The sequence below is a fragment of the Cygnus atratus genome, chromosome 18, assembly GCF_013377495.2.
Source record: "Cygnus atratus isolate AKBS03 ecotype Queensland, Australia chromosome 18, CAtr_DNAZoo_HiC_assembly, whole genome shotgun sequence".
Lineage (NCBI taxonomy): Eukaryota > Metazoa > Chordata > Aves > Anseriformes > Anatidae > Cygnus > Cygnus atratus.
In genome coordinates, this window is record NC_066379.1 from 12325620 (window position 1) to 12336031 (window position 10412).

General features: G+C 66.5%; 2 protein-coding genes across 6 annotated transcripts; one reads left to right on the plus strand and one right to left on the minus strand.

Moving 5' to 3' along the window:
- On the minus strand, window positions 1-7098 carry SLC26A11 (solute carrier family 26 member 11). Of its 4 annotated transcripts, none has more exons than XM_035568715.2 (16): window positions 6780-7094; window positions 6423-6615; window positions 6154-6239; window positions 5365-5444; window positions 4773-4915; window positions 4332-4507; window positions 4065-4137; window positions 3706-3756; window positions 3264-3324; window positions 2955-3010; window positions 2709-2849; window positions 2238-2365; window positions 1874-1973; window positions 1398-1534; window positions 955-1027; window positions 578-820 (listed from the first exon to the last, which is right to left on the minus strand). In XM_035568715.2, exons 1-16 carry the CDS (start codon window positions 6975-6977, stop codon window positions 720-722), a joined length of 1797 nt encoding a protein of 598 aa, XP_035424608.1. In that variant the 5' UTR covers window positions 6978-7094; the 3' UTR covers window positions 578-719. The 4 variants fall into 4 exon arrangements, with proteins under 4 accessions (XP_035424607.1, XP_050570278.1, XP_035424608.1 ...); XM_035568716.2 differs by having other exon boundaries at window positions 1398-1531; window positions 6780-7093; XM_035568714.2 differs by lacking the exons at window positions 2709-2849; window positions 2955-3010 and having other exon boundaries at window positions 1-820; window positions 6780-7098.
- Window positions 7099-7318: 220 nt separating this feature from the next.
- On the plus strand, window positions 7319-10391 carry SGSH (N-sulfoglucosamine sulfohydrolase). 2 transcript variants are annotated; one of them, XM_035568683.2, is made up of 8 exons: window positions 7323-7513; window positions 7625-7785; window positions 7914-8019; window positions 8191-8341; window positions 8514-8670; window positions 8833-8914; window positions 8998-9201; window positions 9599-10391. In XM_035568683.2, exons 1-8 carry the CDS (start codon window positions 7432-7434, stop codon window positions 10156-10158), a joined length of 1503 nt encoding a protein of 500 aa, XP_035424576.2. In that variant the 5' UTR covers window positions 7323-7431; the 3' UTR covers window positions 10159-10391. The 2 variants fall into 2 exon arrangements, with proteins under 2 accessions (XP_050570279.1, XP_035424576.2); XM_050714322.1 differs by lacking the exon at window positions 8998-9201 and having other exon boundaries at window positions 7319-7513.
- The last annotated feature ends 21 nt before the right edge of the window (window positions 10392-10412 follow it).

Below are 10412 nucleotides of genomic sequence, written 5' to 3' on the forward strand. Positions count from 1 at the left end.
TCATTTGTAATTACTGTTTTATTATGCCCTCCGTACGGGAGGGGGTCAGCCAACTGCAGCTCAGGAGAACTGCTTTGCTGTGGATCCCAGACCCATGCCCCACTGTCTGGCAACACCCATTTCACAGCAAGGCAAACAGAGACTGACGGCACGGCAGCTGTCCCCTGGGGTGGCCAGCAGAAGTCTGGCGAGAGGTGGGAGGACAGCCGTAGCCCTGCAGTGCCCAGGTGGGACAGCCCAGCCCTGCTGAAGGGCAGAGTCCGGCAGAAAATCCCACAAACCAAGAGGGATCAGTAAGAAGCAAAATAATCAATGTTGTTCTTTTTTTTTTTTTTTTTCCTGGCAGCCTGAGCTTGAGAACTGCAGCACGGCCTTGGGCGTGCAGGGCAGCTCCAGCATCCTTGAAACTCATGGTGACAAGAGCACGCTCTGTGTCAGAGCTCGAAACGGATCAGAGTAAGAAAAGTTTCCAAAAATAAAACATCCGATTTAAAAAAGGCAGCTGCTCCCAGGATGGGGCCAGCCTGGAATGGAGGGGGGGTGACTCCCGGTGGCAGCGATAGGGACCCTCCAGGTCACTCCCCCGCCTTTGCCGTCTCTCCCCCACACTGCCGGGCATTGCCCTGCCTGCACAGGGCGTGCAGCCTCCGGGGCCATCGGGAACAGCTGCTCGGGCAAGGAGACGTGGTCCTGAGAAAGCCCCACGCGGCTCCTCTGCCTCACTGGATGAGCCCCGTGGGCAGCAGCGAGCTCTCGCTGGTGCTGGTGCTGTCGAAGGGGACTGCCCCGCTGCCTCCCGGCTCCGCTCCGCTGCACCGCTCTGAGCAAGGAAGGGGGAAAGCAGGACAGAGTTAATCCAGTGCTAGTCCCGAATCCAACTTCCCGCAGGCTGGGCTCCTGCTTGCCAGCAGCCCCGAGAGCATCCTGCCACAGCTGGGCAGCCCGAAGCCTCACCTGCCTCCTCCCAGCTGGGGAAATGTCGGAATCCTTCCAGGTCTGCAGCCAGCAGGGCTCGGAGAACCTGGTCCTGAGGGCAGAGAAACTGCAGCTGGGGAGCCCGGAGCCGGCGGGTTCCCCTCTGCCAGGGGCTCAGAGCCCTCCGGGCAGCCCAGGGCAGCGTGTGCCTGCGCAGGAGCTGCAGCCTTTGCCCCCGCCCCGCATCCCGCAGCCGGACTCGGATGCTGCAGCCTCCACCTCCATGAGCTGAAGGTGCTACCAAGAGGTGGCCGCATCCTTGCTTTGCACGGGAGATGGGAGCGGTGGCCCTGCTGGCTGGGGCGACCCGAGGGCTCTCCCTGGTGTGGGGAAGGCCGAGCCCACCCGTGCAGACCTTCCCGCTGGCAAGCAGGGCTGGCACAGTGCCGGCTGGGCTGGGGCTGCGCGTGGCCGCCACGTACCTGCAGACTGCAGAAGGCCAGCGAGATGCCGTGCTTGCGCAGCTCCTGCAGCAGCTCTGCCAGCCCCACCACCACCGTGTAATCGATGCTGCTGATGCGGTGGCAGTCCAGGATGATGGAGCACGGTGAGCGTGCTGCTGAAAGAAGAGCATACGGTCGTTTCCCATTATGAGTACAGAATTGATAAGCACAGGGGACGCAGCTCTTAGAGCAGGACTCAGCCCTGCGGATCAGGCAGCCCAAAGCTGCATTTGAGCTCAGCCGGGCCACCACGCATCCCATCCCTAGCGAGCCACACACTGCTAGAAGGGACAAGACAATCTCAGGAGTCCCCACCGCAGGGAAGCCGGTCAGTGCCTGCTTAGAGCCACAGCCTGCAGGGCTCAGCCCATGCCTGCCTCCCCCAGAAGTGCTCTGGGTGGACACCAGAGCCCAGCCCAGTCCCCAGCTCAAGCTGGTGGCCGGGGGTGCGGTACCTGACAGAGCGCGGCTGCAGATGACATCCCGGAGGTGCTCGATGGCTGGGAAGTGCAGGCTGCTCCCCGGCTGCACCAGCAGCATGCCCTGCCCCGACACCTGCACAAGACCCCCGGGGGGGGATGAGCCACAGGGAGCTCAGGGCTGGGGTCTGCCCCGAGCTGGTCCTTGTGTTCCTGTCCTTGTGCTCCTTGAACACGTCCCTGCGCTGTGCCGGTGGCTGTCTGGGGATTTGGGATGGGGCAGCGGCAGGACAGGAGGGCCCCACACCACCCCTTGCTGCTCCTGGGGCGCCCTCCCTGCTCCCCACTCCCTGTTGAGCCTGGCCGGCCCCAGCGCACCCACGCGAGGTGAGCAGCCCACCTTCAGCGGGGGCCTGGCGATGGAGTAGAGCAGCAGGATCCCTGAGACCAGCACCCCGGCCACAATGCCGTACTGCACCTCCCAGAAGCAGAACAGGAACGTCACGCAGAGGGGGACAAGGTCCAGCCCTGCAAGAGAGACAGCCCCAGGCTCGGCCGTGCACAAAAACCTCTGTGTGCCTGGCTGGCAAAAGTCTGGGGCTTCAGCACCCAATTCTGCACCCCCAGGACCCAAGCCAGCACAGCTGAGTTGGGGACAGTGATCAGAGCGAGGGCAGAGCCCTTGTGCTTGGGTCAGCAAAGGCAGAAACCCCAGGCCAGAGGTGCTGGGCGTGCAGCCCCCTGGAAAGGGCTTAGGGTCTGGTATTTCTGGGGTCCTGGCCAACCCCCCTCTTGCCATCCCTCATGGGTCCGGGCAGCGCGGCGGCTCGCAGGGAGAGCCGAGGCACGGCCGCCCCGCTTGTGCCCTCACTCTTAACCCTCCAGAGCGTCCTGAAGATCCCGGCGTCAAACATGGGGACCACGGCAGAGATGATGACGGCAGCCAGCGCCGCTTTGGGGATGTAGTAGAAGAGCGAGGTGAGGTACGCCAGCGAGAGCAGCACCAGGGCGCCTGCAGGAGGGCGGCAGCGCCTGAGCCGCGGGGCCCCGAGCATGGGGGGGTCACCGAGGCCGGGAGCGGGTGCTGGGGCTGGGGGGAGAGGAGGCGCAGCCCTACCTGTGACCAGCCCCCCCGCCGGGGTGCAGACGCCCGTCTGCGCGTTCACCGCCGTCCTGAAACACAAGGCGGGCACGCCGTCCCCTCTGCTGCCCGCAGACCCCAGGGACTGCGGCGCACGGGCGGCGGGAGGGAAGCGGCTGCATGAGCACAGCCCAGGCCCAGTGCGAGCAGCTGGGGACCAGGACACGGCCTCCAGGACCCACCGGGCCCATGCCACCCTTAGCCCGACGTCTCGCGGAGCCCCCTCACGGCACAGCCTCATGAGCACCTCGCAGGCCAGGCCCTGCTCCCCAGCCTGCTACCCACCGGCCAAAGCTTCCTGTGACGGGATACGATGAGAAGAAGGAGCCCAGGACGTTGGCAAAGCCTGCAGTGGGGAAAAGGAGGGGCTGGGGATGCAGCAGCTCCAGGAGGCACTGCCCAGGGCCATGAGGCCAATGTGTGTCACCACTGCCACCTCCATCCCACGTGGGAAATGGGGAGCAGGGCCTGTCCCGCTGCGTGCGCTGGGCTCAGGCTGCTGAGGAAACCCCAGCTAATTTTTGTGCCTGTGATTGCTTCGCACTCCTGAGCTCTGCTCGTCCTGCTTGAGGAGTCCCCTTGCACACAGAGGAGGTCCCCGAGCAGCAACCCTGCAGGGACAGCACCCAGGGCTGGTCTGCAGCATCCACCGGGAAGGATTGCAGGACACCGCGGTGCTGGGGCTGGATCCCTACCCCCTGCCCTGCTGCTCCAAGCAGCCTCTTACCCATGGCCAGCAGCTCCTGGTTGGGGTCAATCCTGTAGTTGTTCTGCGAGGCTGGAAGAAGAGGCACAGCATCACCCAGTGCCTCCTGCAGGCTCAGCCCGCCATGTGCACGATGCGGGGGCAGCACCGGGGGCAAACACGGGGCCCCATCCCGGCACCCCAGGATGCAGCAGCTCAGTGCAGCTCAGGGACAGTGCTCAGCTCCTGCCCAAACCTTGGCCATGCCCAACACAGGGACCCTCCTGCCCCCCCCCCCCACCGCTGCCCCCATGGGAAGAGGAATGCCCCCAGCCCCCCCAGCCCCTTGCATCCTCCCCACCTCCCACCAGCAGAAATGCAGGAGCCCGGCGCAGCTGTACCAAAAGCCTTGGCAATCGCAACGGTCTCCACCAGGCCCATGAGTGGGACCACAGCCAGCCCGACTCCCATGTCCTGGAGGGGAGGACAGTGAGTGCTGTAGCAGAGGGACAGGGTTCGACCCCCACCACAGCCCCCTCCTGCCGCTGCCCGCGGAGGGGCTGCCCCTTCCCCGGGGCATGCGGGTCGCCCGGGTATTTACAAGGATGCTGAGGACCGAGGAAGCAGCCCTGGGGAGGCCAGCCTTGCCCGGCCAGCCTGGCACCCACCTCCACCATCGTCCCGAAGGGCACGGTGCCGTTGGGCACAGCCTTGGAGAAGGGCGGCAGCCGGCAGGGGGGGAGGCCGCGGGGGATGCTGCCGGTGAGCGTCAGCGGCTGGGAGCCCCTCAGCTGGAAGCAGTAAGCCACCAGGCCAGCAAACAGGACCACGAGGGCGTTGCGTGCTGCAGCGGAGAGAACAACCCTGAAAACGTGCCAGGAGCCTGGGGCGGTGGGCGAGCACGGAGCGGGCAGGTACCCGGGCAGCGAGGTCTTCCAGCCTTAGGAAGGGGCAGGCAGGACGGCAGGACCGCCTGGGAGGCTTCGACCTCCCCAACCCACTTCAGGCCTGGGCCCCAGCAGCCTCGAGCTGTCCCTGCCCTGCCCCAGAGGAGGCCGAGGCCGCAGGAGAGGCTGCCAGGGGAAGGCAGGGGATGGAGGCCAACGCACCGGTGGCGCAGGTCCAGACGATCAGGTAGCTGGCCCTGGTGGCCAGCGGCTCCGTGTGGGCGGCGGGGGGCAGGCGGCTCTTCATTGCCCGCAGCCCTGCGAGCGTGGCCAGGCAGACCAGACCCAGGATGGCGTCCCCAGGCCTGCAACAGCACACGTCAGTGCTGGCCCCTCGCAGGGACGCTGCCCGCACTGCTGGCAAAATGCATCACCTCGCTCCCGATGCTCCCCTTGCAGGGATACCCGAGCTCCCCTTGGACTGTCAAAAACTGGAAGAGGGCTTGTGACACACAGACAGTCCCAAGGATGTGCCTTTGGGCTGTAAAAATCCTGATTTACCTAACTGGGAGCGGAAAATAGGACAAGCCTGCCCCATCCCTCCTCTCTAGCCACTTGGGAGCCCAAGTGCTTTGACATTTTGAATTTCCAGAACAAACAGAAAAGGCAGAGAACAGGGTCTCATGTCACAGTGCTGGGCAGGGACCAAGAAACCAGTCCAAGTGTGACCGGAGATGTGCTGCGAAGCATCAGAGCCCGAGAGCCTGCAGCTGCAGGGGGGATGGAGCAGGGAAGGCATGGGGATGATGCTGACCTGGTCTCCCCAATCCTCCTCAGCGTTTCATACACCTGCAGGAAAAACTGCCGAGGGATCCCGTGCAGGCCCAGGATGTTCTGTGCGGAGAGATAAAGCCTCATGAGAGCCCTGCAGTGCTGGTGCTGGGACGGCTTGCAGCAACCCCCCCCCGAGTTCCCATGCACACAAGGGGACAGCCATTCCCTGGTGCAGCTCCACATGGGCAGACCCCAGCAACGCTCTGATTTTCTCCCAGGTCCCTGAGATGCCTCAGCTTGTCCTGCACCCCCGAGCACGCACCCAGCTGGGAGGGAGCTCCAGTGAGGTCCTGGCTGTGACCACAGACCTCAGCCAATGCCAGGCCTCTGGTTTCTCACACATCGCCCTGAGTCTGTCTGATTTAGGTTAACCACAAAGGAAGCATTGCAGCTCCAGAAGAGCCAGAGTGCTGCAGGCGCCGGAGGCCAGGGAGGGCCCGGCAGAGCTGCAAGCCCATCAAAGCTCCCATCCCGCTCACCCAGCACCTCCTGCCAGTGGCCAAATCAACCCCCTGCCGTGGTTTCACCGTTGTCCCCATGGCCACCAGCTCTCACCCCTTGCTGGTCGCAGGAGGTGGCCGTGTTCAGCTTGGTCTGCTCTGAGCAGAGCGCTCGGGGATGGGGCTCACCAGGGCTGGCAGGGGGACCTCGTCCCCTTTGCGGCTCCTCCCTCTCACTCCCAGCCCATCGCTAAGCACCTCAGCTCCGCAGCACAGCCAGCTCCAGGAGAGAGCAGGCGAGAAGTGTGGAGCAGATCAGCAGCCCTTACCTTGACCTGGTTGAAGCTAATGGTGATGGACGCAGCCGATGTGAAGCCTTTTATGACTGGGCAGGAGATGAAGTCCAGCAGGAAACCTGCATGGGACAGGGGGCAGTAAGTACACTGCTGGCCCTGCTGGGGAGTGCGGGGGGGTTGCACGCACACAGAGCCGTCACAAGCGTTAGCAGGACAACCCCAGCATCTCAGAGAGCACAGAGCAGGGAACAACTCCAGGAGACGTCCCCAAAATATGACAGCACACGGCAGCAGCATCTCACCAAGGTGCAGGAGCCCCATGGCCAGCTGGATGCAGCCAGCCAGGAAGGTGAGCAGCACGGCATAGACAGGGTCATGGAAGGCGTAAGAGGAGACGAGCAGCGACATGATGGCGGTGGGACCCAGCGTCACGTCCTTGGCAGTTCCCAGGAAGCAGTAGACAAAGCAGCCCACGAAGGAGGAATAGAGGCCGTACTGCGCGGGGACAAAGGCGCGCTCAGCACGGTGCTGGGAGCACAGCCTGAGCTGCCCCCAGCCCGAGCACACGCGGCACGTCCCCACGCGTGGGGCTGCCCCCGGTCCCCCCCGGCCCCCGGTGGCTGCGGGCTCCCGGCTCTGCCCGGGGTCTGGACACCCACCTGCGGGGGCAGGCCGGCCACCTCGGCGTACGCCAGCGCCTGCGGCACCACCGTGAGGCCCACGGTCACGCCGGCGATCAGGTCGAGCTGCAGCCAGCCCGGCGAGTAGCGGGGCAGCCAGCCCAGGATCGGCAGCCGCCTCCGCACCGCCCGGAGCCAGCAGCGCCGCCGGGGCTCGGGGGGACCCCGCGCCCACATGGTTCAAGGCAGGCGCGGCGCCGGCCGGGCTCGGCGGGGGGCTGGCGGCATCCCGGGGGGGCCCGCCCGATACCGCCCGATACCGCCCGATACCGCCCGGTACCGCCCGGTACCGCCGGATCAGCGCCCGCCGGCGCTCGCCGCCGTCCCGAGGCTCCCGGCCCCGGGGGCAGAGGCCACCGGAGAGAGCAGCCCGCGAGCCGCTGCGGGGCCGGGGCCGTGCGGGGCCGTGCGGGTCCGTGCGGGACCCCCCGCGATCTCCGCTCCCTGCGCGCTGCCGGCAGCTCCCGGTGCATCCGGGAGGGCCCCTCCCGGGCCGGATCTGAGCCGCCCGGGCAGCCTCATGTGACGGGCAGAGGAGGAGCCGGGGCCGCCGAGCCCCGCCGCTGCCGGGGACGGGGCCGTCGCTACCGGGGCCGCTGCCGGGGCCGATACCGGGGCCGGTGTCGGTGCCATGCGGCCCTGGGCGCTGCCGCTGCTGCTGGGCGCGCTCCGGCTCGGCGCAGCCCCCGCCCGCAACGCGCTGCTGCTGCTGGGTGAGCGCGGACCCCCCCCCGAACCCTCCCCGGTTCCCTCCCGACCCCGCAGCGCCCCGGCCGCCCGCAGCGGCCCCCCCCCCCCCCTCACCCCGCGCCCCTTCCCCGCAGCGGACGACGGCGGCTTCGAGAGCGGCGCCTACAACAACTCGGCCATCCGCACGCCCGCCCTGGACGCGCTGGCCCGCCGCAGCCTCCTCTTCCAGAACGCCTTCACCGCCGCCAGCAGCTGCTCCCCCAGCCGGGCCAGCATCCTCACCGGGCTGCCCCAGGTGGGCGCCCCCAGCCGCCCCCCCCCCCCCGGACCCGGACCCGCTCCCCACGCCGCAGCCACGGTCCGGGCACGGCTGGGTGCTCTGGGGCTGGCATCGCCCAGCCTCGTGGTCTCCCCCATCCGCAGCACCAGAACGGGATGTACGGGCTGCACCAGGACGTGCACCACTTCAACTCCTTCGACGGCGTGCGGAGCCTGCCCCAGCTGCTCAGCCAGGCAAATGTCCGCACGGGTACGGAGCCCCCGGGCCGGTGAAACGGGCAGGGAAACCTCCCCTCCGTGCTCCAGCGCCGGCCGGGCGAGAGAACGGCCCACGGGTTACACAGCGCCAGCTGGGCCCCTGCCTCTGCTCGGTGCTGCCGGCTGGGTTCTCCCGGCACACCGCGTGGCTGCGTCCCCGCAGGGATAATTGGGAAGAAGCACGTTGGGCCTGGGGCCGTCTACCCCTTTGACTTCGCCTACACGGAGGAGAACAGTTCGGTCCTGCAGGTGGGGAGGAACATCACCCGAATCAAAGAGCTCGTCCGGCGCTTCCTCCAGAGCCAGGACACGAGGTGAGACGGACACGAGGTGAGACGGACCGTGTGTCCCTGGGACGGGGCTGAGCCGCCACGGGGCCCTGAGCACCCTGCCAGGGGACACAGGGGGTGTCTCTGACCAGGGGGGTCTGGGGGGGCAAGGGCAGCCCCTCGCTACACCCCCTCCACCCTCTCCCCCGATCTCTAGGCCTTTCTTCCTTTATGTTGCCTTCCACGACCCCCACCGCTGCGGGCACTCCCAGCCCCAATACGGGGCCTTTTGTGAGAAATTCGGCAACGGAGAGAGTGGCATGGGCCGGATCCCTGACTGGAAGCCACAGCTCTACCACCCAGAGGAAGTGCAGGTGCGGGCCTGTGGGGCTACAGGGGACCACGGGGGGGTCCCGGGGGCTGCGCAAACCTCCGTCACTGCCGTCAGCATCAACGTGGTGGGCGAAGGCTGCCTGGTGTGCCTGTGACATCCCTCCCCAGGGCCACCATGTGCCACTTCCCCTTTTTCCATGTAGGTCCCTCCCTTTGTTCCAGACACGCCGGCTGCCCGGGCGGACCTGGCAGCCCAGTACACGACCATTGGGCGCATGGACCAAGGTAGGAGCTGCCAGGCTTGGGCCGGCACCCGTGCACGCAGAGGGCCCTCCCGCAGCCACCCAGCTCTGCTCTGCCGTCCGCAGGGATCGGGCTGGTCCTGGAGGAGCTGCGGCGTGCTGGCTTCCTCAACAGCACGCTGGTGATCTACACCTCCGACAACGGCATCCCCTTCCCCAGCGGCAGGACCAACCTCTACCGGTCGGGCACGGCCGAGCCCCTGCTGCTCTCCTCCCCGGAGCACACTGGGCGCTGGGGCCAGGTCAGCCCGGCCTTCGCCAGCCTCCTGGGTAAGAGCCCTCGGGGAGGGAGCAGAGCTGTGCCCGAGGGGCACGGCCAATTCCCCGCTCTGCCCAGGCTGGAATCTCGGGGTCCCCTCCCCGAGGGCAGCCCGCAGCTCTCAGCATCGCCATGCCAGGCTGTGGGAAGGGAGAGGACAGAGCACGGAGCCGCTGTGCCCCGCAGGGATGTCCCATCAGGGCTGTGCTGCATCCCCTGCACTGCACCAGCCCCAGCCCCGTGTGGCTGTCGTGTCCCTCCTGCCTCCCAAGCAGCCACAGCGGGAGCGAGCAGCGTGGCCACCGCAGCCCTGGTGGCAGCCCCAGAGACCTTTTGGCCCCCTCTTCAAGCTTCAGTTTGCTCCCATGGGCAGCAGCCCCCTCCTCTCACTCTTCTCTTCCCCTCCAGATGTCACGCCAACCATTCTGGACTGGTTCTCCATCCCCTACCCTTCCTACAGTTTATTTGGCTCAAAGCGGGTGCAGCTCACAGGAAAATCTCTCCTGCCAGCACTGGAGAAGGAGCAGCCCTGGGCCACCACCTTCAGCAGCCAGAGCCACCACGAGGTGACCATGTACTATCCCATGAGGGCCATCCAGCACCACCAATTCCGCCTCATCCACAACCTCAACTACAAGATGCCCTTTCCCATCGACCAGGACTTCTACGTCTCGCCCACTTTCCAAGACCTGCTCAACCGCACGAGGGCCGGGCAGCCCACCCACTGGGACAAGACGCTGCACCAGTACTACTACAGGGACCGCTGGGAGCTCTTTGACTGCAGCCAGGACCCCACCGAGAGCCACAACCTGGCCCCCGATCCCCGGTACGCTGCCGTCTTCCAGATGCTTCGCACGCAGCTACTCAAGTGGCAGTGGGACACTGGGGACCCCTGGGTGTGCGCCCCCGATGCTGTCCTGGAGGAGAAGCTGAGCCCGCAGTGCCAGCCACTGCACAACGAGCTGTGAGCGCCCAGTGCATCCCAGTGCTGACCTGGGGCCGGCCTCGCTCAGCACCCTGCACTGCCCCTGGGCTGGGCCGGTGCCAGATCCCTGCGTGGGATCCCGAGGCTGCGCTTTCTGCATCACCGTTTCTATCCCCGAAGCGTTAAGGGATCCTCACGGCTTTACTCTCAGCCAGAGAAGCTGTAAAGCCAAATTGCTCCTCAATAAAGCCTCTGGAGGAGCGGCCTCCGTTTCTACTCGGAGTTCAGCACGTCCCT

Excerpts from the sequence above, each read along its gene's own strand:
- SLC26A11 (XM_035568714.2), bottom strand. The coding sequence starts at position 6,977 with ATGTGGGCGCGGGGTCCCCCCGAGCCCCGGCGGCGCTGCTGGCTCCGG. Across the intron at positions 3,757-4,064 it reads TGCGATTGCCAAGGCTTTTG|CCTCGCAGAACAACTACAGG; the intron begins GTACAGCTGCGC and ends CTCTTCTTCCAG. Across the intron at positions 1,974-2,237 it reads TCGCCAGGCCCCCGCTGAAG|GTGTCGGGGCAGGGCATGCT; the intron begins GTGGGCTGCTCA and ends GGTCTTGTGCAG.
- SGSH (XM_035568683.2), top strand. The coding sequence starts at position 7,432 with ATGCGGCCCTGGGCGCTGCCGCTGCTGCTGGGCGCGCTCCGGCTCGGC. Across the intron at positions 7,514-7,624 it reads CAACGCGCTGCTGCTGCTGG|CGGACGACGGCGGCTTCGAG; the intron begins GTGAGCGCGGAC and ends CCTTCCCCGCAG. Across the intron at positions 8,915-8,997 it reads CATTGGGCGCATGGACCAAG|GGATCGGGCTGGTCCTGGAG; the intron begins GTAGGAGCTGCC and ends TGCCGTCCGCAG.